This window comes from Drosophila mauritiana, chromosome 3L (genome assembly GCF_004382145.1).
Source record: "Drosophila mauritiana strain mau12 chromosome 3L, ASM438214v1, whole genome shotgun sequence".
NCBI lineage: Eukaryota > Metazoa > Arthropoda > Insecta > Diptera > Drosophilidae > Drosophila > Drosophila mauritiana.
This window is the reverse complement of record NC_046669.1, coordinates 8049059-8076006: the sequence shown is the minus strand read 5'-3', so window position 1 is coordinate 8076006 and position 26948 is coordinate 8049059. Positions and strand designations below refer to the sequence as shown.

General features: G+C 44.4%; 10 protein-coding genes across 12 annotated transcripts; 6 read left to right on the top strand and 4 right to left on the bottom strand.

The window, feature by feature from the left end:
- Positions 1-1513: 1513 nt before the first annotated feature.
- On the bottom strand, positions 1514-3230 carry LOC117141173. Its single transcript, XM_033304509.1, has 3 exons — positions 2981-3230; positions 2479-2917; positions 1514-1904 (listed from the first exon to the last, which is right to left on the bottom strand). The coding sequence occupies exons 2-3, from the start codon at positions 2877-2879 to the stop codon at positions 1514-1516; spliced, it is 792 nt and encodes a 263-aa protein (XP_033160400.1). The 5' UTR covers positions 2880-2917; positions 2981-3230.
- A 1502-nt stretch (positions 3231-4732) lies between these two features.
- LOC117141133 lies at positions 4733-5152 on the top strand. Its single transcript, XM_033304459.1, has 2 exons — positions 4733-4925; positions 4974-5152. The coding sequence occupies exons 1-2, from the start codon at positions 4835-4837 to the stop codon at positions 5114-5116; spliced, it is 234 nt and encodes a 77-aa protein (XP_033160350.1). The 5' UTR covers positions 4733-4834; the 3' UTR covers positions 5117-5152.
- A 3051-nt stretch (positions 5153-8203) lies between these two features.
- Positions 8204-13281, top strand: LOC117139905 (cleavage and polyadenylation specificity factor subunit CG7185). 2 transcript variants are annotated; one of them, XM_033302586.1, is made up of 7 exons: positions 8204-8639; positions 9117-9836; positions 10649-10789; positions 11048-11514; positions 11694-11993; positions 12052-12120; positions 12546-13281. In XM_033302586.1, the coding sequence occupies exons 1-7, from the start codon at positions 8574-8576 to the stop codon at positions 12739-12741; spliced, it is 1959 nt and encodes a 652-aa protein (XP_033158477.1). In that variant the 5' UTR covers positions 8204-8573; the 3' UTR covers positions 12742-13281. The 2 variants fall into 2 exon arrangements, with proteins under 2 accessions (XP_033158477.1, XP_033158478.1); XM_033302587.1 differs by lacking the exon at positions 10649-10789.
- A 1692-nt stretch (positions 13282-14973) lies between these two features.
- On the top strand, positions 14974-16687 carry LOC117141158 (bax inhibitor 1). 2 transcript variants are annotated; one of them, XM_033304498.1, is made up of 5 exons: positions 14974-15041; positions 15195-15648; positions 15840-16010; positions 16072-16211; positions 16423-16687. In XM_033304498.1, exons 1-4 carry the CDS (start codon positions 14974-14976, stop codon positions 16090-16092), a joined length of 714 nt encoding a protein of 237 aa, XP_033160389.1. In that variant the 3' UTR covers positions 16093-16211; positions 16423-16687. The 2 variants fall into 2 exon arrangements, with proteins under 2 accessions (XP_033160389.1, XP_033160388.1); XM_033304497.1 differs by lacking the exon at positions 16072-16211.
- A 113-nt stretch (positions 16688-16800) lies between these two features.
- Positions 16801-18489, top strand: LOC117141181 (gustatory receptor for bitter taste 66a). The gene is made up of 2 exons (XM_033304519.1): positions 16801-17068; positions 17130-18489. The coding sequence occupies exons 1-2, from the start codon at positions 16819-16821 to the stop codon at positions 18470-18472; spliced, it is 1593 nt and encodes a 530-aa protein (XP_033160410.1). The 5' UTR covers positions 16801-16818; the 3' UTR covers positions 18473-18489.
- Positions 18485-19681, bottom strand: LOC117141180 (selenocysteine insertion sequence-binding protein 2). The gene is made up of 3 exons (XM_033304517.1): positions 19123-19681; positions 18841-19061; positions 18485-18787 (listed from the first exon to the last, which is right to left on the bottom strand). Exons 1-3 carry the CDS (start codon positions 19638-19640, stop codon positions 18561-18563), a joined length of 966 nt encoding a protein of 321 aa, XP_033160408.1. The 5' UTR covers positions 19641-19681; the 3' UTR covers positions 18485-18560.
- A 106-nt stretch (positions 19682-19787) lies between these two features.
- LOC117139524 lies at positions 19788-21422 on the top strand. Its single transcript, XM_033301886.1, has 2 exons — positions 19788-20017; positions 20305-21422. Exons 1-2 carry the CDS (start codon positions 19849-19851, stop codon positions 21165-21167), a joined length of 1032 nt encoding a protein of 343 aa, XP_033157777.1. The 5' UTR covers positions 19788-19848; the 3' UTR covers positions 21168-21422.
- Positions 21423-21453: 31 nt separating this feature from the next.
- On the bottom strand, positions 21454-23758 carry LOC117139522. The gene has a single exon (XM_033301883.1). The coding sequence runs from the start codon at positions 23662-23664 to the stop codon at positions 21568-21570; it is 2097 nt and encodes a 698-aa protein (XP_033157774.1). The 5' UTR covers positions 23665-23758; the 3' UTR covers positions 21454-21567.
- Positions 23759-23960: 202 nt separating this feature from the next.
- LOC117139526 (ADP-ribosylation factor-like protein 5A) lies at positions 23961-25304 on the top strand. The gene has a single exon (XM_033301888.1). The coding sequence runs from the start codon at positions 24505-24507 to the stop codon at positions 25042-25044; it is 540 nt and encodes a 179-aa protein (XP_033157779.1). The 5' UTR covers positions 23961-24504; the 3' UTR covers positions 25045-25304.
- Positions 25280-26649, bottom strand: LOC117139525 (ras-related protein Rab-43). Its single transcript, XM_033301887.1, has 4 exons — positions 26336-26649; positions 26187-26271; positions 25736-25992; positions 25280-25684 (listed from the first exon to the last, which is right to left on the bottom strand). The coding sequence occupies exons 1-4, from the start codon at positions 26546-26548 to the stop codon at positions 25580-25582; spliced, it is 660 nt and encodes a 219-aa protein (XP_033157778.1). The 5' UTR covers positions 26549-26649; the 3' UTR covers positions 25280-25579.
- Between the last annotated feature and the right edge of the window lie 299 nt (positions 26650-26948).

The window sequence follows — 26948 nt, the reverse complement described above, 5'->3', positions numbered from 1 at the left end:
TTAACAGAAAAATCTCATAAAAATCGGCTGGAAAATTAAGTTTAAGTTTACTGCTCGTAAGCAGTGTATTTTTACGCAGCTACTTGACCTTTTTATTTATCTTTTATAATAACAATTTGAAATAATCCTATACTAATCATCGCCAAGTCGACCCACTTGTTGTATGCACCTTTTTTTCTAAATTGTACCCTTTAAATGACTTGACAGTTATAGATTTGTGGCTTGATTTATGCAGTAGGCAAAGCGATATTTCGTTTCTTTCGTGATTGAGACTTGAAGGTCTTTCGGCTATGCATTACTTTAAACTGGACAATAGCTCTCGGGGTTGTTGCGTTTAGAAAGTGAGTGCAGTGAATGTGAACGTTGCACAACGCTGCGTATGCGTAACGTGCCATATCCGGTGGACACTTCCACAAAGATTACATCCGGTGGATATTACGCAAACCCAGCACTTCCGATACCCCTTTGGTTGATATCCCATGACACGACTAGCACCGTATGACTCCGTGGCTAATTAAAACATTTCCAAATGGAAGGATTCTTGCACGTCTGAGGCCGACGCATGCTAACCATGTCTACAGGTTTTCGCTCTTTCATTCTATGCCGCAGGGGGAGCAGGAGCAGGAGCAGTTAAAACGGGGGTTATTAGTGGACCAAAAGTTGGCTGTCAATTAGCTTGGGCCGGTTAAAGCCGTCAGCCCAATTTTGTCGCCGGCTCAATTGTGAGATTACCGACGCCAAGTTGGTCTGGCTGCCTGGCATTTCAGCATTATTACCGCATCGCATGGCTATGGCTGCTGGCACAACCAGCCAACCAGCCAACCATCCAGACGTCGCTTGATCCACTTTTTCCAGTCTGCTCTCTGCATTTCGCACATTTAATGCGATTTTGCGCATTTGCGCGTTTGAAATTAAGAGAGTGACGAAATGGAACCACCAGCCAACAGCCATCGGCATCAGCATCAGGCAGAGACCAAAGTGGATCACGCATACTGGAGGAAAATAGATTTTCCGAGCTTGCAACAAAACTGACTGTCCATCGGTCCGCTTGATTGAGTCCATGCGAAAATGAAAATGAAAATCAAAAAGAAAACGAGCTCGAAATTGAATCAAAACCGCAGTCCGGGCTCCAATGGAGTGCGTCTAAGTCGAACGCACACGCTTCACCAACCTGGCCAATATACATATGGGTACATGTCCCAACTCGACGTTGATGTTGTGGTTGCATAAAGATCGCCTCTTTGCCCCCCTTAACCCCGTTGAACCGATGACAAAAGATCGCCAGATATTTCAATTAGAGATTTCTTTAGATTTTTCACTCTTTCAACAACATCAGTTTTAGCATCAGTAAGTGTTCCTAGCAGCACAACAGTATTAAATCCTTGAAGGATCACAGATAAAACAATGCTTAAAGAAATTTAGTTTGAGCAGTGAAAACTGCTTATATGATTATATATTTTATTTGTAATTTATCACAATAAATGAAATATAATTAATAGGTTTTTCTTCGAGTCTAGTAGTCCTCGCCACTGGACTCCTCCTGCTGACTGTGAGCATCTGCCTCGTCATATCCTTCCTCGCTGCTGCCCTCGTACTCCTGGTGACCCCCACCCTCCTCGTCCTCCTCCGCCTGCTCGTCCTTTCCCTCATCGTAATCCTCGTGCACTTGGTACTGGCCTTTTTCCTGATGCGGTGCCCGCTCCCGCTCCCGCTCATCCTCCTCCTCATCATCCTCGGCGCTGTGGTGCCTCACCTGGCTGTCCACGGACCCGCCACCCGCATCCCCGTCCGATCCGTGGCCGTGCAGAGTCTTCACACCGTTGGTAATGACCTCGGCTTGGAAGCCGTTGGCATCGTCGGCCGTGTATTTAACCACACGCAAGGTGCCATCCGGATCGACTACGCTGCGTGGAGGTCGTCGAAAGAGAAGTAAAATTAAGATTACTTATGTTAATTAATAAAATAAAATGAATTCAGTGTATAATTGGTGTTAAGTGAGTAAATGTTGTTGATGATATTAATATTAATGAAAAATGTTTTAACTTCATATTAAACAGATACCCAATATGTTTGCAAATCTTTTTATTAACTTGAAAATATTTTGAACTGTGCAACAATTTGTAAAATTATCTTGTGAATTTTAGATGCAAATAAGATACTATTTATGTTAAGAGCCTTCTGGCAATTGTTTGAGCACATGATTTCATGATTGATTATATACAACTCGTTTTTCAAAAATCTTATCAAATATACAGTGTATACAAATGTGCAGTAATCTTTGAAATCAACTTGTTGAAATGCAATGCCAAGCAACTGTGTTTACTTTTCAGCGCCTGCTGCTTCTGATATTAAGTGGTTTCAGAGTGTCCACGATGCCATATCCATTTCAGCCCGCTCAGTGTGACGCTAATGAATGCGCTGACAAGTTGTCCCCATCCCCATCACCATCCCCATACCCAACGCCCCATCAAAACTCACCTGTACACTCCTCTCACCTCGTCCCCGTTGCGCGTCTCCTTGCGATTCTGCAGCACGCGCGTCTTGCCATCCTCGACTCCATAGGCGAAGCTGTACTCGGGACGGGCCACATAGTCCACGGTGCGTCCGTCGTGGACGGTGACCAGATGCTCCGGCCCCACCACCGGACCCTCGAATCGCGCATATGAGTAGCCAACCGCTGCGCATGCCCCGATCATTCCGCATCCAGCAATTAGCGCCACCAGTGGCAACAAATCTTTGAGTTGCCGCACCGCCTGGCCGACGCGTGCCTCTCTTCGCAACGCAATGCGGAAGCGCCAGCGAGTTGAAGTCCGTGCTTTTGGTCCAACGCCGAATCCGTTGGCATCTCCAGCTGTGCTGGTTATGCGTCGCTTCTTCATATCTCTCTTTTTATCAACCGCCGGCGACTTATCTATAACTTATGATTGAAACCCTTCGATCGCCCGATTCTCGCATACTAAGCGTGAAATGTCGCACTTACCGTCTATTTATATAGCCATTGATTTTGATTTTTTCGGGGGGAAATTGCATTTCCGCGAGATTATGCGCTTCAGTGGAAAGCGGCCGAGTGGAACTTCAACTCTGGCAGGGATGTGGTCAACCAATGACGTTTCGCGTGCCCACAAATTGCACCACTCCGCAGGGTTTACACAATGCTACCTTCCCGACGTCTGACGTCATCGATTCGCAGGGGCTTGCGAAAAAGGGGTCCAAGTTGAAAGACATTAAAAATAAAAACATATATATAGTCTCTTAAATGCCACGATCCCTGATTGACCATCGCATATCGCGGCGCAATTTGTTTGGCTGAAAATCGCTTTAAGTGCGTTCAGTTTGCCACTGCGAGAAATAGGGGGCTATTAGGTAAATACAATTTTTGAAATCTCTGTCATATAATATAGGATTTATAAATACATTTAGAACTGCATACTCTTACACTTGCCATCATTAAAGGCAATATTTTCGTTCATTGAATTCCATATTATTTTATGAGTTATTAAAAATCTGTATATACTAACTGATTACATATTTCCCCCTGTGCAAGTGGCCAAAAAAGTCGAACATGGAACTGCCGCCGATGGCCAAGATAAACCACCTCCACGGGCCACCGACAGGCGCAGCTGCGATCGTTGGAGCTTTGACCTTTTTCTGAGGGTCTGGCCAAAAAAAAAAAAAATATGTTGTAAAAGCAAAAACCAAAACTGGCGAAAAGCAACCAAAATATGGCTATTATTTCGGTTGCTTCTAATTTATAAGCAAGAGGCAGCCTTTGTTGGCGATGCGATGCGATGCTTGAAAAATGCATATATCATTGGCCTTTGGTACTTGCGCACAGTAGTCAGGCGCTGGTTTCTTGGGGGGATTGGGACTGAGACTGGGACCTAACTGGCCATCGTGGGAAAACTAGTTGGCTGCACCTGTGTGTGTGTTTGGGCAGAAAGCGTCGCTTAATTACCCACATTACACAAATGCTGAGGCAACGAGAATCGCACATGGCATATACGAGTGTGTATATAGTATAGCTCTTTTTTGGCTGCCATTAACGTAATTAAGACGCAGCTCGTTTGCCCTTTAGTGGCTTTTAGTGGTGGCACGCAACAAATGTGTCACTGCATTATGACGCCCGCCGAATGGCGCAATGCAAATGCCGTGAAATCTGGTGGCAATTAAAGCGAAACTAAGCCACATGCCAGGGAGTCATGTTGCCAACGCTTTTCTATTTTTCTCGCTTTTTTCTTACCTGCGACAGCCAATACTGCTGGGGTATCCTAGTCCACTCAGCCAGGAAAGATTTCTGCGGCCAGATAAGTTGCACATGCCACTGTGCTGTTACACGCGGAGAAAATGTTCGGTAAGATGCATAAACCTAAAGGTATTGGAATCTGTGCAATGCTGATTTCCTAAAAATGTTTTTGAGGGACTTTAAGATAAATTGTATATCTTTAAATGTATATCCCAACTAATGTTGATCTACAATTTCGCCCAGTGCACAAGTGTGCTTTTCTATGGTCGCTTATGTAAGGCAACCACTGTGCCGGCTTCTGCCCCATTTCAAGCTGGAAAACCCGCTTTGGCTTCGTTTTCCATTTCATTTGCACCGACTCCAAATGGAGGAGCAGCTGGAGACGGTGGACCGAGATCTCGATCTGGTCAGCTTCTTGCCACTGGCGATTGCAAAACTCACACGCGTTCAACGAAAGCGAAGCGGAAAAACTTGGCTAAATCAGTTGGCTGTAGCATTTTCATTCACACCAGTCTACCATACACAGACTGAAACATAGAATCTTGATCAAATTTTAATAGTACGCTTTGCATTTTGTCGTAGCCTTTTGCAATGATTTGCGTATCGCGACTGGTCATCATCAATTTGCCCAGTGTCTGGTCATCCAAGAGATCCAAAGACTCGGAGGAAAAGGATAGCAAAGGTATGATGGGAATATCTTCAACAATTCGTACTAAACATATCCTCTCAGATTCTGTAAAGCCAGCTGCACCCAGGGATTTTCAGAGACCATTGCAGATCCACACAAAAAGGGGCTACATCAAGTGGTTCAACAAGCTGAGCCGCTGCCACAAAACTCGCCATTTTTCGGGCAGAATGCATCCCAGGCTGTAGAAACGAATTAAAAACCAGGATCTCACCTCGGTTGTTCCTCACTTGAATTTGGCTCTGCTTTTTTTTAATGGGTTCCTAATTATGCAGGTACATATGAATAATCCCATTGCGGAACTTAAATTCGATTTTCCTCTTAATTTCCATCCCATGCGCTTCCATCCCATCCATTGATTGGCAATTAAGATTGCGTTGGGTGAACGGACTAACTCACGTAGCTGACCCATATTCGTAGTGGCTCTGCCTCGGCTGGAAGCCGGTTTTGGATAAGTTGGTCAGTGGTGCGATTGCCACTGGCTGGAGCACCGTGACATGCCAAATGGCCAGCAGTTGGCCAGATTTTTGAGCCCCTTTTTGCGCCTCTCTAGAGCCGCTTTCCTCGCTATTCGCTCGCCATTTATCTGGCCAAAAGGCAAATTAGTCAAATGGTAACAATTATATAATGGTCAAGTTATACTTGGCCACTTGGCGAGAAGTGGGCGTTGCATGTTTGCCTTTCACTTTTTTTCTGGAGCTGAATCTGGATCTGGAGCTGGATCGGCCAGCTGCTGTGCCAGGATATACATACATATATCAAACGGCACGATTATACAATATGGCCACGTAATTAGTCGCCTCGTTTGGCGGCAAACAATTGCAAACAGTTGGCAAACAATGTTTGAATGTTCTCCAAACTGTGGCACCGCGCAATTGAGACATTATTCAATTTGTGACAATCGCGAGAAAACCGAGTAGGAAACTTTAACAAGAGCGAAAAACAATTAACTGCATTTTGGCGGCGATTTCCCAAAGCGATGTTCTAATTTTGCAACCGAAAATGCCTCGCTGGGCCCAAAGTTGTGAACATTTAATGAGCACCAAAAACGTAAATTTAATTTATATCGTTTTCTAAGCTTTTTGTCAGACGACAAATTTCGTAATTTTTTTTTTTTTTCTTTTTGTTCGCTTTTTGTCGTTTTCTGGTGGTTTTTCTATTTTTTTTTTGTTCGCTGGTGATTCGTGTAAACTGTGCCGACTCGGCTTGGAGCTTTGGATTTGGACCCTGGTTGCATGTCAAAGGCGCATGAAACGCGCCAGCCTGCCACAAGAATCAAATGACACTCGGCCTGGTCCATTTCGGTCGCTCCACGGAGCCAAAAAATTATCCATGCAGTTCAGTTTGCAGCTTACAGTTCGCAGTTTGCTGTATGATATGGTCAAAATACCCAGCAGTGTGTAGCCTTAATTGGCACCTCGACACTTGGCCAGGACCGAACCGAATCGCATCGCATCGAATGGCTGCTGCTGTGTAGGTGCACTTGACGGCCAGCTGTGGTGTGAGATTTATGCATGTTCTCTTTGCGTATCCATTGCCCAACTGGTGGCTACTGGGCAGTTGGAAGCTGGGAAGTTGCAAGTTGGCACTTTGTACGCTGCGGCGCCGCTTTTTGATAAAGTATCCCAGCCAATGGTCACGCAATAAATTTTTGACATGACTTACGCACGTCCGAAATGGTCGATGGGGGGGCAATTGATATGAGTGGTGGCCATTATGTAGATCTAAGTGATCGGAAACATTCAATAACACTTATAGCACTTTTATGAGAGCCAGCCAAAGGCCACACGGCGTATAAGCAATATTTCGATAGCAATTGATTTTTTATGGTGAAGTATAAACCTACCCCTCCACTAAAAAATGAAATTCGAATACATATTTATCACTCGAGTTCTTTCAATTTATGATAAATACTACGTGCGTAAGTCTCCTCCCCTTCGATGTTGCACCTTTGAGCCCCAGCTCTGCCCCAAAAATGTCAGCGATTAGCCGAGAATTTCAATTGACTGCACCCTCGCCACCAACATCCGTCGATTTCCATCTGCGTGATTGCTCTTGAAGAACCGCCCACCTTGAATTGGAAATACATTTCCACATATGCAAATCGCGAAAATCCAATCTGCAATAGCTTTATTCGCTGAAGCATTTAAAAATCGATTGATGCTGTAAAGATCGTAATTACCCAGCAGTTAAAACCATACTCTTGTTAATTAAACACACAATCGCATGGGGCGAGAGCAGCAAATATAATCGCCGTCCGTTCAGATTGGACGATAAAAGCCAGTGGTAATTGACATTTAAGGCAATTCATTAACGCAACTAACACATGGGAGTCAAAGAGCCAAAGTTAAAAACTAAATACCAGCAGGTGGACTACTGCCCAAATACGAGAAGAAAAATGGAAAAACATCAGATACACGAATAACATGGCTAATCATGCACTAGATTTCGGGATATGTGTCTTTTTTTCACAGGCCCGACTCAAAAATGCTGCCTCGGTTTTTTTCCCCCAATTTTTCGCCGCGCATTTGCATACGAGTGACCAAGTCGACGGCGCCACAATCTCCTCGGTTCCCAGCCACCAGCAAGTTCGAAGATTTCGGAGAGCCGAGTTGTTAGCGGCAATTATTGTAACCTGCAGACGGGCCGCATAAATCAGCTTAATTGCTATATTTAAATTCTAAATTTGGAGCTCTGGCCAAGTGCGCTGTCTAGTTGTGCAAGTGACACGGTCAGTGTCCATTTGGACCTGCAAATCCAAGCTATGCATGGCTATAGTTTTTGGGCAGCATTTACAAATTATGCAAATTAATATGTGTGTGATGGTGGTCTAGGGGACCAGGATAATTAATTGGAAGTATACCTGTTATGGGTGTTGTAATGAATGTTAAGTATTTTCGTTTGTCGATTTTTAATTACAAAGTAAAGAATTTAATAAGCATATTACACATTTTAAGAAAGTTCTAACGGTCCATTTCAAAATTCAAAATTCGATAGAATTCGATATATTTGCAATGGTTTGTGTCCACACTACGACTACAGTCCGACTACTACTACAGGGTTCGAGTATTTCGCATAATAAAATTAGGTGAATTAAGTGAATATTTTCTATAGCGAATTAAGTATCAAACACATCTAATTGAATTCCATTCATCGAATATATTTGATGTTCAATTCCCATTTACTGTCAAATTGCTGAATACCCCAGACAGGATGTGGTATTTTCTAGTATGCGAGCAAGAGAGCACAAAGATACTGCATAGTGATTTCACATTTCAGCTCTACAGTCACACTGCACCGCTCCGCCATTTTACGCTGACAATTTTTTCGCAAGATTGAATAAACTAGTTCGTGCACGAGTAGAATGTAAATAGTTTCAGAATTCACCCCACGGACTACAACGCGCCAAAGCAATTAATCAATTAATTGTACAGCGGGCGCGATTACCCGGCTAAATCGCGCAGCAGCACGCCGGTTTCTGCTCCGGCTTCCCCCTCCCCACAAAAAAAGAAACTGTACGAGGCGCGAGTGCAAGTGGGAAAGTGACGGAACGATTGGCGAGTGTCTTGGTGTGCATGCGAAAATTGGGAAAAGCGGCGAAAAATCAGTAATTACGCCTAGGAAGAGCAACTTTGCCGGCTCAACATGGCCGACGTGGTCTTGGATCTGTACGCAGAGGACCTCGACAAGGACTTTGCCGGGCAGGCTCAGGTAAGCCATGGGAAAAAGGCAGTCGCTCTGCAAGCCGCGTGTGTATGTATACAGTAGGGTGGATCGATGTCCGAAAGAATTGCGTTAGGGGGTAGAACGGCGTCTTGGGCGAACTCGACCACTCGGTACCCTGTAAAGTAGGGTTCTAGAAACTGAATGCAGGGATATATATTAATATAAACATGAAACGAATTAATAACCAAACCTGAAGATCATCTTTATTTTGTTCATAAAAAAATAGCAACGTAATGGCCTTAAATTCTTCTAGCCATGGAAATGTAGAGAATTGTCCGAATCCCAATAATACTTTTTAAAAATTCTAAAGTAAAAATGGAGTAATATCGAAATTGTTTAAAAACAAGACTTATACGAATTTAAAAAAATATACGTTTACTTGCGACGATTGTAAAAACGAATTGTACGGCATTCACACAACAGTTTGACCCACTTGTTAATTACTTTGCTTTATTCGCACAGGACGAATTTGGAGGCGATGGAGTAGACCTATACGATGACATAGGCGGTCCCACCGAATCGGCCGCCTCAGGCGGCGGGGGCGGTGGAACGCCTTCCGCAGATGGAGCCGCAGGGCCAGGCTCCGGGGAACCCGGGGAACGGAATTCCGGAGGTCCCAATGGGGTGTACCATCAGAGCAGTGGTAGCCTCACTCCGACCATGAATCGCCGATACCAGCTGTATGTGGGCAATCTTACCTGGTGGACCACTGACCAGGATATCGCCAATTCGCTGCGAGACATTGGCGTGAGTGATCTACAGGAAGTAAAGTTTTTCGAGAACAGGGCCAACGGTCAGTCGAAGGGCTTCAGTGTAATCTCCCTCGGCTCGGAATCTAGCCTGCGCGCCGTGCTCGACCAGCTGCCTAAGAAGGAGATGCACGGCCAAGCGCCGGTGGTCACGTACCCCAGCAAGCAGGCACTCACCCAATTCGAGAGTCTGCAAAAGACGCGTCCAGTGCCGCCGCCGCAGCAGAATGGACCGCCCAGGGGTCCGGCACCACCCAGCATGGGTGGCGGGCCAATGCCCACCGGACATCCAGGAGGGCCGCAAGGAGGTGGACCCCCAGGACATCCACCGCGCGGGATGAACTCCATCATGCAGCCGGGCCAGTACCGACCGCAGCACATGTCGCAGGTGCCCCAGGTGGGCGGACCCAACTCAGGACCTCCACGAATGCAGGTACACAACCATTGTTCTAGCCCCGCATGGCCTCAAGAGGTCTCATCGTTAGTAGAAATATCGCTCGGTTCTATTTTGTTTTGTTTCTACATTCCTACATTATTTCCTATTTCCATCAAAATTGTTCTGAATGCAAAATTTGCTTACTTAGGTAAAATTAGAAACCCTAAATATACGACTTTTCCTGTATAGTTTATAAACGAATATGCTCTACTTCAGTTGATCGATGTTCTTTTGTAAATTAAACGTACAAACTTAGTTTTATAATTTAGAGCAACCAATAACGACTTTAGATGTGAGAGATAAACAATATGAAATATCCGATCTCTTGTTAGTATTTCATTTGAGAATTTATAAACTAAACTAAAGCTGTCGTACAAATTAAGTTTCTAAGAATTTTTATTTATGTCTTTAAGTACTATTCTTATTCTTTACTTCTGTTAACTCACAAGTAATTTCAGAGCAATTTTTGTAGCATTCCTCGGCCTAAGGCAGTTTGTATTCTTTTTATTTTCTGTACTCTAGTCATAGACCTTCAACAAAAAATCACATGTAATAAATTAAAATCAAGAGCCAGAAAGGTACGCAGTGCCTTCCTGGCTCCACTCAAATTATATATACTTTTGATTTAATTGCGTTAATGTATTTCCCCCCGAGTATTTGTAATTGTGTAATGGCCCGCTATTGTTATACAAAATGTTTATGTATTACGATTTATGTTCTATTCCATGTCTTTGACAACGCTTACGCACACTTCTACCCCACAACAACAACTACTACTTCAATATAAAACGTAATTCGTATTAATATAGCCGCCGATGCATCCGCAAGGCGGGCTCATGGGGAACCAACAGCCGCCACCCCGGTATCCGTCAGCGCAGGGCCAATGGCCAGGTCAGCGGCCAGGCGGACCACGACCAGGTCCACCGAACGGACCGCCGCAGCGACCAATGGTAACAATCCCCAAAGCACTGAGTCCTATGCCATAATATAATTCTAACGAAGCCAGAGAGAAGAAGAGAAGGCGAGATAAAGGAAGACTAACCCAACTTAAGTTAACCTTAGTTAACTTAGTCTTAAGCGATGTATTCAGAACATTTTCAGTAATTCCACAGATCAACCCATGCAACACCAACTCATACCATAGCCTAGAAACCGATTCGATCCGATCATTGGGAACAGTAACTAATCCTGTCTCTTCTGCCTTGCAGTTCCAAGGAGGCCCAATGGGCATGCCCGTCAGGGGTCCGCCAGGTCCCGACTGGCGTCGTCCACCCATGCACGGTGGTTTCCCGCCGCAAGGTCCGCCACGTGGCCTTCCCCCAGCACCAGGTCCGGGCGGACCACACGGCGCACCCGCACCCCACGTGAATCCAGCATTCTTTAACCAGCCTGGTGGTCCTGCCCAGCATCCGGGCATGGGTGGCCCGCCCCACGGAGCACCAGGTCCACAGCCAGGCATGAATATGCCACCGCAACAGGGCATGAACATGACTCCACAGCATGGACCGCCACCCCAGTTTGCCCAGCATGGACCACGTGGTCCGTGGCCGCCACCGCAGGGTAAGCCACCGGGTCCCTTCCCCGATCCGCAGCAGATGGGTCCGCAACTGACGGAGGTGGAGTTCGAGGAGGTGATGAGCAGAAATCGCACAGTCAGCAGTTCGGCGATCGCCAGGTTAGTGCAATGGTTTTTAAAATTTTTTTTTAACGTGGTCAAAACTTTTAGTTTTAGTTTAAAAACTAACCCATTCTTAAGTCGAATTTATAAAAATTAAAACTATTGCCCACATCCGGTCTAAATAAATGTTTTTGTTCAAATATCAATTTCCTTTTGTATGCAAACTTTTTTTTCAGAGCTGTTTCTGATGCGGCCGCTGGTGAATACTCGAGCGCCATCGAGACACTGGTCACAGCCATTTCACTGATCAAACAGTCCAAGGTAGCGCACGATGAGCGCTGCAAAATCCTGATCAGCTCGCTGCAGGACACGTTGCATGGCATCGAGGCCAAGAGTTACAATAGGCGCGAAAGGTCGCGGTCAAGGGAGCGATCTCATCGCAGCCGGCAGCGACGTGAGCGTTCCACGTCCAGGTACCGCGAGCGATCTCGGGAGCGGGAACGCGATCGGGATCGTGAGCGTGAACGGGATGGCGGGTATGTTTTGGTTCTACCATGTGTAAGACTCACATATAATTCTGTATTCATTTTCTAGAAGCTACAGGGAGAGATCCCGCAGTAGAGAACGTGAACGCCAGGCTCCAGATCACTACAGGGATGACAGGTAAAGATGTTCTACTGCTAAAAATTCGCTTCACTGTCTCATTTAAATATTGCCGATAAATAATCATTGTTCTTCATTTAATAGCATCGAACTCATAATTTATTTACTCAAAAACAGATTTTCAACTAAAAATTTTAACTTTTGCAGTAAAAACAAGTCTAGATTTGTAAAGTCAGAGTTTATTTTAAAATATGTGAGAAATTGTATAATATATTAAAAAGTAGTAATTTTAAGGTATAGGCCTTTAAAAATTTAATTTTCATTGAAAACTTTCTGTAAAGATGTTAGCTTGAATTTCAACTGTTTAGGCTTATCAGAATATTTCCGTTCTTTTATGCAAAAATACATGGTGACAATTAAGCGAATTATTTTTAAGCTCGAAATGAAAACCTTGCGTTAATTTCAATCCCATAATCCGACAACAGCCGATCGGTGCGTCCACGAAAGTCGCCGGAACCCGTAGTCGCCGAAGCAGCGGAGGCGCCATCATCGAAGCGCTACTACGAGGATCGGGAAAGGTACCGCTCCTCGGACCGTGAGCGGCGCGACCGCGATCGGGACCGCGACCGCGAGCGGGAGCGTGATCGCGACAGGCGTGAGGAGCACCGTTCCCGGCATTGACTGCCGTAAGTGGAAGTTGGAGCCAGCGCCAGTGGACCCGTAATCAAGTGTAAAGATGTAACACAGATATACTAAACACACTCTATTAACAAACAATAAGCCGCAGCTTGATGGGATGACAAGCTAGCCACAATTAACAGATTTTCGATTTGTATCTAACATTACCAATACGTAGGATATGAATATGGCAAACAGCATAGTTCTTCTAGACATACTATAATAAGCCGAAATGCTGACAAGATTTTATCAACGACGGACGGGGACTGTCTCTGGATCCATCCAACTACACATCACAGAATCCTGCCAACAGCAAGACCGTCAGACCGAAGTCAGCAGAGGCAGGAGGATCGATGCAGAAGCCAAGGGGACAGTCAGCGTGGGACATTATAGACACTGATGCGCACTGGATCATCAAACAACAAACAACTAGCATTCCTGCACCGCCGTCATCGCAGCAGAATTTCAATATTATTGTACTCTAAAATTTCGGTTTATTTAATAAAACATAAACGTATGAAAAAAGAATTGTTCCAGAAAAAACCTCTACCAAAACTGTCTTACATTGTGTGTCTTCTTGTACTCTTATTATAAAAAAATCTTATTAGTTAATGAATTTATAATTGTACAACAAAATTGTATGTAAAAATTACAAAATTATTGCACTTGTGCGTGCAATTAATATTGAAATTGTTATATTAACAAAATCATTTTGCCGACTGAGGCCGAAAATCGTTATCCCTAATGTATTTTCAAATATTTCGCGATCTTTTGTTGTAAACATTCTCCACGCATTTGTTTAATCTTGTTTTTATTTAACACATAAACTTAAGTCGATCATAATTGTGTGTGCTTGAGAGTGAGTGTGAGTGAATTTTTGTAGCATTCAAAAGCCGACTGATTCCACCCGCATAAACGGATGGAGAAAACCATATGATTGTATAGAATAAGTCGAGTGTGTGCTTTTAGCCCAATTACCATGATTTTTAGACTAAATTACTCTAAAAGAGAAACGTCCCGATCGCATTTATCGTAGTTAACTATACTAACGTTACAAGCTGATGTAGTTCCTAACATAGGTTCCAAGAAAAGAACAAAGTCATTCAGTTCCTCCCGAGATACTGTACTACTCGCGGCTCTTTTTACACAACTTAGGCCTCCAATTGTATCATCTACTTTTTACTTTCTTAAATTCTAGCTTTACTTTTAATTTGTACATACATTTTGTAAACGATACTCGACTAAGATCATGTCCCACTAATCCCTAATTGCAATTACACCTTGTTAAAGCAAGTCTACGATTTGAAAAGTACCTGTAACTCTCCGCAGAGCGAGAGCCTAGAGGTGTTATGAGTATTATGAGCTTAACGATGTCTTGTACAATTTATACTGTGATTGTGATCTCGATGAAACAAACTACATATGAATTTATACAAACCATTACTGTCTGTTAAGTCATGCCAATGCAGGTAATGTTGTCCCATTCTTCTGGGACCCTATATATACATTATAGAATTTTTAGAGATTCCTTGTTTTATGGACAAGCAACAGCACCTAGTCGCCCAATTTGCCATAGTTTATTATTTACCATGTACAATGTTTTTAGAAAATACAAAATACCTTGTTTTTGGATCTAGCGCGAAATAAAAACGCATTTACTAGTCGATTCGAACATCGTTGCTTTTCAAATGGAAAGTAGTTATCGCGCGCACCGAAAACACGTCATAGAATCATCTGGAAGTTCGGAAAGTGTCCGTTACCCAACACTGACTCAGGTGGGCAAATGTCTAAAAAACCGCCTTATCAACAGTGCTGACGGTGTTCTAGCTTTAAAAAAAAGGCTGGTAAAACATCAAGAAGATATGTACAAAAATTGAACTGGAATATTTATTATTTATTAAATTAACAATATTATTTGTCAAACTTAATTTATGGTATGTTGTTATGGTGAGTTAAATAATGAATACGAGCATAAAGTTCAAACCTAAAAATAGCGTTAAAAAGACAATGTCGTCAGCACTAGCCTACAGCAACTTACCCAACACTAAGAGCTGATAAAACAGATTTCGTGAAATACATAAAGAAAAGGCAAGAAAATAGAGCCGAGTAGGCCTTACAAAGTAAACAGTCAGTTTTAAAACATCAGTGCAAACAGTTCGAATTCACTCCTCCGTTTGACAAACTTATATGTAATATTACTGGAAACTAGGAAGAGCAAGTGCGAAAAAGACCACAATGGCAGATACTGCGAATTACATCAACGACCGTTTCCAGACGTTCATGAAAGGCCTCGGCGACCGTTAGTAAGTATTGCTTGCCGATGGGTCACCCCCTAAGAGGTTGGGGTCCAAGTGCGTTGCACTGACGTGTTGTTTTGGTATCCAACCACATCAACAGTTGGCCATCGGATCGATGGACCTTGAAACTAATGGTCCTCCTCCTTCTATTTCCTTCAGTGAGCCCTATGTGCGCGAGCACCTGTATAAGGTTTACATGGTCCTGGGCAGCACTGCCGCTGCTACGACCATGGGAGCCTTGCTTCAGATGCGTGACTTTCTCGATCTTGGAGTCCTGGCGGCGGTGGCCACTCTAGTCCTGGTCTTGGGTCTGCACTTCTACAAGGATGACGGCAAGAACTATTACACACGTTTGAGCATGCTCTACGCCTTCGGATTCTGCTCCGGCCAGACGCTCGGACCGCTCCTCGGCTATATATGCAGCATAAATCCGGCAATAATCCTGTCCGCCCTTACGGGCACCTTCGTCACATTCATCTCGCTCTCCTTGGCCGCCCTTCTGGCCGAGCAGGGCAAGTACCTCTATCTGGGTGGGATGCTGGTTAGCGTCATCAACACCATGGCGCTGTTGAGTCTCTTTAACATGGTCTTCAAATCCTACTTCGTGCAAATGGTGAGTGCCCAACGATCAACGATCCCCAAGCTTTTTAATCTTAAAAGTGGGCCACAGCTGGTAGCTTATTTATAAATAGTTTTATGTGGATGCGTATTCATTTGTATCCTCAAAATCTAATTACAAAAACTTACAAGACATTGAAAACTGATAATTGTAATACTGAACAATTTCATTTTTTTTCCTTGTAGACTCAACTTTACGTCGGCGTTTTCGTAATGGCTGCCTTCATCGTCTACGACACACAGAACATTGTGGAGAAGTGCCGAAACGGAAACCGAGATGTGGTTCAGCACGCTTTAGATTTGTTCTTCGATGTACTCAGCATGTTCCGCCGTTTGCTGATTATACTGACCCAAAAGGTATGTTCCCGCGACATGGGTTTTGCCCAACGATCAGTTGTTATATAGCCCCCTTACCCAGCTCAAGACCTTCATGGTTTAAGGCAGCTCAAGCCGGAGCCAGTCACCCGAAATAGCTCAATCAGATTATCCTCGAAAACATGCTGATCACTTTGCAAAAGCTTCCAGTATAAAATTCGCTGTGAAAAACCATTTTAAACGGTATTTCTTGCAGCCAAGGCAATAAGTATACTTTCACAGCCAGGCTAGGATCCTTAGGTCTATATAAACCACTTGTGGGAAGTATATTTATTTCCAAAAACTGCCAATGACACTTTTTGCAAAGTTTTCTAGCTGTTTGTGAAACTATATTTATGTCCTTTGCTTTCGCACCGTTTAAAGGCAATAAAGTAATGCTCTTAATTATTTGCAGGAGGAGCGAAAACAGAATGAACGCCGCCAGAAAAAAAATTAAATAAATGTGTACGTGTAACAGCCAACACAAGTAAAACATCTGACACGGTCTTTGGAGGATGGTAGATTTCTCATTCTAGAAAATTATTCGCATTGAATATGAATAATGCCGTGTACATTTGGCTTTAAATTTACAGACATATATATCCAATATAAAACCCATGAAATTTTCCCTTTTAATAAACACCACAAGAAGTCGGCTCATCCGCGTTTCTTGTCCCAAACATGGCGCAGTAGATTGACCATTTTGATAGTATCGATTGGGGGCGGTGGGGTCAATTAATTAGGCTAAGTGCACGCTGCAGGTAATAGCTTCATGTTAGCCGGAATCGGTCATTCAAAGCTGTAGTGTTCAATGGACAACATGGCGCAGGCAGAGGACGCAGTTCAACCACTATTGCGGCAGTTCCATCAACTGTTCTTCATATCCAAGATAGCTGGAATTCTGCCGCAGGATCTCGAGAAGTTTCGCTCTAGGAATCTGCTGGAGAAATCCCGTAATGGCATGATTTACATGCTGTGTACTCTAATACTCTACGTTGTGCTCTATAATATTTTGATATATTCCTTTGGGGAGGAGGACCGCACCCTAAAGGCCTCGCAGAGTCAGTGAACCATCCGCCTTGAATGGTGCAAACTCATAACCCTGTTCTTCATTCTTCTCAGGCACCTTGACTTTCGTGATTGGCTTGTTCCTGACCTATATCGGTCTGATTATGATGGCCTCAGACCAGTTGACCGCTTTACGAAACCAAGGTAGAATAGGAGAGCTTTACGAGCGCATCCGTCTGGTGGATGAGCGCCTTTACAAAGAGGGGTGTGTTATGGACAACAGTACGATTGGACGGCGCATACGGATTATGCTGATCATGACAGTCATCTTTGAGTTGTCCATTTTGGTGAGCACCTACGTCAAGCTGGTGGACTATAGTCAATGGATGTCCTTGTTATGGATAGTGTCCGCCATTCCCACGTTCATCAACACGCTAGACAAGATCTGGTTCGCTGTTTCGTTATATGCGTTGAAGGAACGCTTCGAGGCCATAAACGCCACCCTAGAGGAGCTGGTGGACACGCACGAGAAGCATAAGCTGTGGCTGCAAGGCAATCAAGAGGTTCCGCCTCCGCTGGACAGCTCCCAGCCGCCTCAGTATGACAGCAACTTGGAGTATCTGTACAAGGAACTAGGAGGTATGGACATAGGTTTCATTGGCAAGAGTTCAGTGTCTGGTTCGGGGAAAAACAAAGTAGCACCTGTGGCCCACTCCATGAACTCCTTTGGTGAAGCAATTGATGCGGCCAGCAGGAAGCCTCCACCGCCTCCCCTGGCCACTAACATGGTTCATGAAAGCGAGCTGGGAAATGCCGCTAAGGTAGAGGAGAAACTAAACAACCTATGCCAGGTGCACGACGAGATCTGTGAGATCGGAAAGGCTTTGAACGAGCTGTGGAGCTATCCCATTCTATCCCTAATGGCCTATGGGTTCCTGATTTTCACTGCTCAACTTTATTTCCTCTACTGCGCTACACAGTACCAATCGATACCATCGCTTTTCCGTTCCGCCAAGAATCCCTTCATCACGGTTATAGCTCTAAGTTATACGTCTGGGAAATGTGTGTACCTCATCTACCTGAGTTGGAAAACGTCGCAGGCCTCCAAGCGCACAGGAATCAGTCTGCACAAATGTGGCGTAGTGGCCGATGATAATCTGCTCTACGAAATTGTTAACCACTTATCGCTAAAATTGCTCAACCACTCGGTGGACTTTTCAGCTTGCGGCTTCTTTACCCTGGACATGGAAACATTGTATGGCGTGAGTGGCGGGATCACCAGCTACCTGATCATCCTGATTCAGTTCAATTTGGCCGCCCAGCAGGCCAAAGAGGCCATCCAGACGTTCAACTCGCTTAATGACACCGCCGGCTTGGTTGGTGCCGCCACCGATATGGATAACATTAGCTCCACGCTGCATGATTTCGTCACCACCACCATGACACCGGCGGGCTAAAGCTTTGTTTTCTTTAATGTTTTATTCGATGTTTCGAGCACGTCCTCCTGGCACTTTTATTTATATTTCTTTATCACCAAATAAACCCTCACGAAGCAGTTCTGCGTTTGTACTCCGCACGTGCATCCTCTATTTCGTTAAGAAGATCAGCGTAAGTTGCATTCGCTCCGTCAAAGTCAAGGATAGCAACGCAAGAAATCTGCGCTCGCTTTTGGAGGGCGTAAGAAAGTTCCCTTCTCAGCAGAGGAAAGCAATAGGGAACTTTTTGCTGCTGGCATTGGAATTTTAAGCCTTCTATAGTCGCATCTAGACCACCTTTTAAAACGGATATTGTTAATGGCTGCTGTCCGAACAATTTGACTACTCACTTTCACCGGGGCAGATCTCGCAGTCAGTGGCCAGGAACAACAGTTTTACCTTGTTTATCCTTAGCCTAGCCAGAGCCTCCCGAACACCCAAAACCAGGCGGGGATGTGCCCGCGCTTTAATCTCGTTTTTGGCAAAGGCGCGCTTCTGAAAGCGATGCAGGTCCCTTAGCAGCTGAGAGGTCAACTCCTTGAGACGAGGGCGTGTGCAGTTGTCACAATAGCTGGATGAGATCAAACATGATGTTTTAACGTTTAAAGAAGGTACAATCAATGTAAACAAACCTTCTAAATCGCCGTGAGTGAATGGCATGAACTGTTTTTGCTTGTGAAAGGTCGTTAAGTGCAGGGGTTTTACTAAGTGATAGGTTTTGAACTTGTTGCTCCAGTGGAATAGCAATCGGATTGATATCTAGACCAACTACTGGGACTCCTTCAAGATCATTCTCCGCGACTTCTCTTTCCGCCTTCTTCGAAGTGCGATATACCCGTACGGACCTCTTCAACCTGGTGATCTTCTTCTTGGGATCAAGGCGCGTTTTGCCCTTGGGTTTGTAAACTATGTAGCTAGCCCTTGTTATGGTTAAACGCGTCTTTTGAAGTTTATGTGCCTTAGTTTGCCTTTGTGTTTTTGGTCTCGGCTTGATGACAAAGTCCAGGAGAGAGGTTTGCTGCTCCTGTTTCCTGTGCTGGTTTTTGTACTTGGAGCTTCGCGGAGTAATCTTGATCGCTGTATCCTGGACATCCTGGTTGCTGCTCCTCCTGTCCGTGTTATAATGTAGAATTCTTCTTTTTTCCGACATTTCTTGTGGATTCTTAGTGCGTCTCTGAAATAGTGTTGGTCGTCGCGGTAAATGGTGAAATCGCTTTTTCACCACACCTGAAATAGAAGAATCAGTGCTGTACAACAACTGTAGGTAATTTATAAAAGGGGGAACCCGAGAAAATGCGGCATCATTCATTCCCAAAAGCTTCGTTTTAGACTTTCAACGTTAGGCTTTTTCGGAAAAAATGAGTACCGCTAAGCATTTTCAAATAATTCTTAAGGAATTGACAATCTCTGACAATGAAAGGGCCGTATATACCAAAGAAGCCGAGGAAATTCAAAACTATGTAGTTGACGAACTTAAACGGGTAGACAAAACCTTTCGCCAGGTATTCGACGGATTCAGTCTTGGCGGTAAGTAATTTAATTGTAAATATGGTATCTGCATATACATACAGAGGTGGTCAAAAGTTTGACCAATTGTCAACTAATTGAAAAAAAATGCACGTTGCGTAAATACTTTTGACCACCTCTGTATGTCTATATAAAAACAAAATAAATAAATAAAATATTATCTGACGGAAGTAATAAAAATGTAAGTCGAGATAATCCAACGCTATGCTGCAGTCAGTCATTTTTGCAAATTTATCGTTATGTATGTACATTATGTACCTAAAAATATATGTACCCTTATCTTTTAGGAAGTTACTTGGATCGCGTCAAGCTAAATGTGCCCGATGAATTTGACCTGCACATGAAACTAAAGTTTCCATTTGATATCCGACCGAATCGGATAAACAGTGGGTTTGTTCATTTAGAGGGTGATTTCACCGTAATCAATCCTCAACGCATCAATCGTGTTGTACTTCAAGACTGGCTACGCAATGCATTCCGCAAGGTATTCGAGTCTAACCAGACAGTTGCCACTACCACTAAACGAGTCTACATATTAAGCTATACTCTTGAGGGGTATGGTTGTGCCCATACCATTTTAGCCGTCTGTGGTACACGCTCGATATCTTTTGATTTGGTACCAGCATTCGAATTCTCTGGAAGCCAATGGCCGTTTGATATTTGTCCGTTTCCTGCTGAAGTTAGAAATAATTGGCCTTGGTTCGCCATTCCTCAAAAGAAGAAGAGGTTGAGAACCACATTTATGGTTTGTGCACCACATTGGGAGCGCGAAATTATGAAGGGCAAGGATAATTTGAAGAACGTTCTACGGCTGATGAAAGGATTGCGGGACGCTCACGCCAGCAAATTGCCTCACTTGTCCAGTTATATGTTGAAAACAGTTTTGCTTCATCGCCTCGAAAGTGCTGACTGGGAAAGAGACTTGGGCACCCTTTTGGTTGAGATGTGGAGTCATTTGGTGAATCATCTGCGCGCACGTCGCCTGGAGTTCTTTTTGGCTAAAGATCATAATATATTCAATCGTATGAGTCCACATGAAATCAGGAAATGTTTAGAAAACGCAAACACTCTGCTTAAAGAACTTCGTTTTGCTCAGACATGCGGCAGCAGTTACCATCATGTGGCCGAACTATTCAATATTCCAAATTAATTACAATTTAATTTCAGAACAATACCGAGCCATGCCATTTGCAGATAAGAAAAAGCGTACATGCTTACATTTGGCTCATTCACAAGGGCGCAGAACAAATAATCGAATTTATCCGGGGCTGAATAAGCAAATATCTTGCTGAATAGCAGAACTTTTGTGTAAGAAAGAAGAAGTTCAATCAAAAGTCGTTTCGCGCGCACATTTCCTTGTTTATATTGTCCTGAACTTTGTTTAAAAATAAAGCTATGAAAATAATTGATTTACCCTTTGTTTATATGTATGTATTTATATTGATACAACTATGAGTGATAAATATCTTATGAAGAGACAACTTTAGACTTACGAGCTACAGGAAATATCAACGGTAACTTTTAACTAAAGTTATAATTCAGGGATTTCGCTATAATCGAATGCTGCTTTCGATGGACATATGCAGGTTGTTGAACTCCCTTAGGTGCGAAAGGATGTCGTCCCGCTCCCGTTCATAGATATCCCAGAATTTGAGATATTGGCTAACGTGCTGGAGTACCAGGTTGCGGGCAAAGTCAAGACAGCTCCTAACGTTTCGCCTCCGCCGCCTGCAGCTGGTCAAGACCGAACGCACCTGCTGCTCCGGCTCCAATTGGGCGATCACAAAGGCAAAAACGTTTTGCACATCAATCCGCACATCGGTCGGGAACACCACGGATTCGGAGCTCTTTGCCTGGGGGAAAACAATTAGAGACGGCGTGATTGGCATAGCCAGCTCCCAGGGCAGATCATTAGCCTGGCTATCGAAGCGTACGAAGTGCACCTCGGGGCTGCCGAGTAGCGCCGAAACCTGCAGAAATGCTTGGGATAGAACGGCGGACAGAGCGCAGTCAGGACGGTGCATAAATACCACATTGGTGGCATTTGGACGCTGGACCGCCTGCAACAGCATTTGCCTGTTATATTTTCTACTGAACCCAGATTCCATCATGGCAGGAGCATTCTTGTGAGTCCTTGGCAATGTTCTGGCGTAAAACTGCCGTATAAAATCCTTAAGAGCTACGTAGGAGAATGTGTGTTGTTGTGGCATAACATACAGTGACTCTTCAGCCGCATCCAAGATGAAAACTTGCACCTGCTGATGGGTTTGCTGAATGCCAAGCTGGTGTAGATAGTCTCTATATTTCACAGAATCGAAGATCACCACGCCCAGTGACCGATTGTGGGCTGCGTGCTCAGTCGAGTGCTGCCAAATGAGCTGACCATATTTGGTTACCATTTTGGCAATGCCGATTTTTATGGCCGGCGTTCCATGCTGTGAGTGTGCCAGGCAAAGGTTTCTGGAGTGAAGCCGCAGCAGGTGGGGGACGTTTCGATAACTCGGATGATTCTGGTGCGAGTATTGCTTCCATAGGTGGTTTAGGTACCTATTAATCCGATAATAGTTCTTAAGTGTGGTCTTGTTTTTATTCCAGGCCGGGTAACAGGTCCGGGTTTGTTCACAATCCCCAAACAGCTCCTTGGGAAGTTGATTTAGGGAGGAGGGTATGCCCTCAGATTGCTCATCGAATTTTTTCCAGTAATCTTCGCATCCCTCCGACTGTTTTTTTTGAGCGTAAGCCATCTCCTCGCCCATGACACTAGCATGGTGATATTGGTTCATTCGAACTCCCATAGCCAGCACGGGGACATGTCGCGCCTTCATGGCAATAGTCATAGGAGTGCCATAGCCATTGGAGAACAGCGACATATTTTTGAGGGTGATCCGTACCCAGCGCAGAATGTCGATGGTCTTCCATACTCCAGATGTACCATTAAATGTATGAACTCCATTTCGGCTGTCGATAACTACAAACTGGGGCAGCTTGGCCTCCGAGGACTTCCACATCTTCCTGGCACTGTTGCCAAAGTTCACGGTGAAGCGGATATTTCTCTCTGGATCCAGTTCCAGCCAGCGCAGACCGGCAGCCAAGTACAGATTGTAGGCCTTGTCGTCTGGCGAGTCGAGCAGGCCCAAAACCACCGCATCCGAGTGCTTCCGAATGGCGGCGAGATCCTGACTACTGTGCGCCCGGTCCAATGGCTGAAGCAGGTTATTCATGAACCGGGCAAGATCCTCAAAGCTCCATGAGCCCTGGTACTGGAGCAACTGCTTTTGGCCGTAGCGCACGACCAGTGTGGGCCATTTGTCAGGATAACCTCCTGCGCCGGCGACTCCGGGTGCCGGCATCAAAGTACGGCTGCAATTGCACTGCAAGTGCCAGCAATCAATGGCGCCAAAGAAGCCATACTCCTGGTAATAGTGGGCCAGTCCATTGTAGACCAGCCGTGCCTGCCGTGCTTCGCTGGCCCAGGACACGTAGTAAAATAGCAGCGAGATCTCGGACTCTGACGCTTCCGCACGGAGCTGGGGAACACTGCGTCCGGGACACTCGACAATGGGAGCCTGGTCGGATGTGGCTGACCTTGAGGCATACAACTGGGCGATAGGGAGAGCCAAGAGCAGCAGGTTCAAAATTATTTTCATTGCAACCGGTGGGAAGCTAATTAGATGTCAAAAACAACACAACAACAACCGCCATGAACAGATGATTGCCGCGAGGATGGCCACACTGGTAACGTCGTTAGTGTTGGTAATAAGATGATTAGTTTATAGTGACTAAACAAAATTTGACTTCTAAATTTTAAATTTGAAAATAATTCCATAAATAAGTTCAATTTAATATTGAAAAATAACTTGTTTTGAAAATGCAAAAGGAACGTTGTTAAGCACTAAATGACATACGGTCTCATTAAGCCTTACTTTCTTTACCACACTGCCCGCAGTTATCGATAGCAGCACTATCGATTCCAAGTGATATTAATTAATCACTTCTGCTGTTTACTTTCTTAATTAAAACTCTGTTAATTAAATTATCAACAACGGCTGTTCCAAACCCACTGCGACGCGTAAACGAAGTCGCGTTTCACGCTGCAACGAAACGAAAGGAAACCACCCAAAGGCAAACCACCTGAAAATCGCTCACCAATCCCCCCAAAAAAATTCCCATTTGACGAAAACAACAACAGTAATTAGGGTGTGAGAGTGTGGAGTGAATAGCTGAATAGTTAAATCAGTGAATAATTTACCGTACGGCCTTCGCCTTCCCCTGCGGAAACAACAACAAAGCCCAGCGTTCACATACTCCCACACACACACGGGTCTACCACGCATACACACGCAGGCCAGCCGATAACCTGTGTGTGAGGCAATCGCCGTCATCGTTCGAAATCAAATCTCTAATCGGTGCAGCAACAACAATAACAGCAGCTGCAGCATAATCAACAATTGAGTTGATACGTATATAGCTAAAAATAAGGTTCAAATATGGGACTGTTATTATCGCGGCTGTGGCGGATGTTTGGCAACGAGGAGCACAAGCTGGTGATGGTGGGTCTGGACAACGCGGGCAAAACCACCATCCTGTACCAGTTCCTGATGAACGAAGTGGTCCACACAAGTCCCACGATCGGTTCCAACGTGGAAGAGGTCGTCTGGCGGAATATACACTTCCTTGTTTGGGATCTTGGTGGTCAGCAGAGTCTGCGCGCCGCTTGGAGCACCTACTACACGAACACAGAGCTGGTGATCATGGTCATCGACTCCACGGACCGGGAACGGTTAGCTGTTACGCGGGAAGAGCTCTACCGGATGCTGCAGCATGAGGATCTGAGCAAGGCCAGTTTGCTGGTCTATGCCAATAAGCAGGATCTCAAGGGCTCCATGTCGGCGGCGGAAATCTCACGACAACTGGACCTCACCTCCATCAAGAAGCACCAGTGGCACATCCAGGCTTGCTGTGCGCTCACCGGCGAAGGACTCTATCAAGGATTAGAGTGGATCGTGCAGCGCATCAAGAACAAATGACCCGCCACACATGCTACATATTAGCTAATTAATCATTAACGACTAGCTGTCTAGAGAAAGTAAACCAATTTTGATATAAACAATTTTTAAGCGTTTCCAAATTGTTTGAAAAGTTGTTGCCAAGCCAATTTTATTTAGTGTAAAATACATCCGAACAGGAGTCCCTCGATGATTTAAATCTACGTGTATATGGATAATGTCTAGGAGCTAAGCCAATTAACTATGATACTTCCAATAAAATTACAAAATAAACGAGTTTATTTCGACACTCTCGCGTATCAAATTGAATACAAATTACAAATAGAGAAGTGGACGTATTTGCCTCTCTGAGCATTGCCTTGTAATTGACATTGTTGGCTCGATTCGCTGATGTGTGAGATTGTTTGTACTCTATCGTCAAAAATAAATACATGGTTGTGTAAAAGTTAGTGTCTAGGATTAGGTTAAAGCATTAGCATACTAAAATATAGCCACAAGAACAATTTGATCACAAAAGTAAAAGCAAACTAAAGAGCGGGTTTAGTGGATGTTAGGTCTAGGTGAGATTGCAGGAGCTACTGCAACTCTTTAAAGGCTTTCCCTGGCCCAAGGTGATGGTGTTTTCTGGCACCTCCTCCACATTGTTGGCATCGTGTTGGCGCTGTAATTGGAACATCATTAGCTCAGGTATCATTAATAGCCGGACTCGTACTTTAAGTTCGTTGGCCAGGCAGCGGAAGGCGTCCTCCACGTTCATGTTCTCCTTGGCGGAGGTCTCCATCACGAACAGAATCTCAGGTATATATTGACACATCTGGCGCGCCTCTTCGAAGTCCACCTCACGCTGCTCCTCCAAATCGCACTTGTTGCCCACCAGGATTATCAAAACATTGGAAGCGGTGTACCTGCGCACTTCTTCGATCCATTTTTGCAGGTTGGAAAAGGAAGACCGCTTGGTGATGTCGTAAACTGTCAGGAGGAAACACATGGTATTCAAGCAGGGTAAACAAACACCCCGCTGATAAGGCGCTTCGCTATTTAAATCAGTGCCAGGCAATCACTTTAAAGCGTTCTCTGGTTATCAGTAGTACCTATTTGGCGTGACAAATGGATGGGCGTATGCCTATGCCCCCGAATCAAAAGATACCGATACTGGGACTCACCAATTAAGACCCCGTTGGCCGAGCGATAATAGCTCTGCGTAATGGTGCGAAACCTCTCCTGACCAGCAGTGTCCCAGATTTGTAGCTGGAAAAGAGGGACAGGATATGCGTCATATTGGTGGCGGAATCAGTGCAAATTCATTATGCACCTTGATTTGTTTGCCCTCCACGGCGATGGTCTTCATCGAAAAGTCGACTCCGATGGTGTTCCCATGTCGCTCTATGTAGTTCCCTGTCTTAAATCTGTCCACTATGCACGTCTTCCCCGTTCCGCAGTCACCAATGAGAACGATCTTGAACAGGAAGTCAAAGTGCTCCTCGTTTGGCAGTGCCATCAGTGTCTGAGGATTGCGGGCGGTCATCTTTTGGCCGCTGTTCTGGCCGTTAACAGGTCTCCTTTGCCTGCGGCCCTGCTTTTCTAATGACAACAAAGTGAAGCAAAACTAATTTTATTGATACGCAATATCAGCTGTTGGCAATCGATTGTTGACCTATCGATAGGAGGGTCAAATAATAATATACTACTACTTACAAATTGTTAATTGACTAATTTATTTGTACTAATTTTAGTGAATATTATGGGTTTTCTGCTTCATTTTCTTATACAATGCGAAGCTCATATATCGATTTTAAATTTTAGATGTGATATCGGCCGTTAGGTTTTCTCTTAATAAAATAAAATCGAAAACTTATTTTCAAATTTTTTACTTTTTTAAAATAGTAATATTTATTTATTTGCACTATATTTAGATGGCTACATGT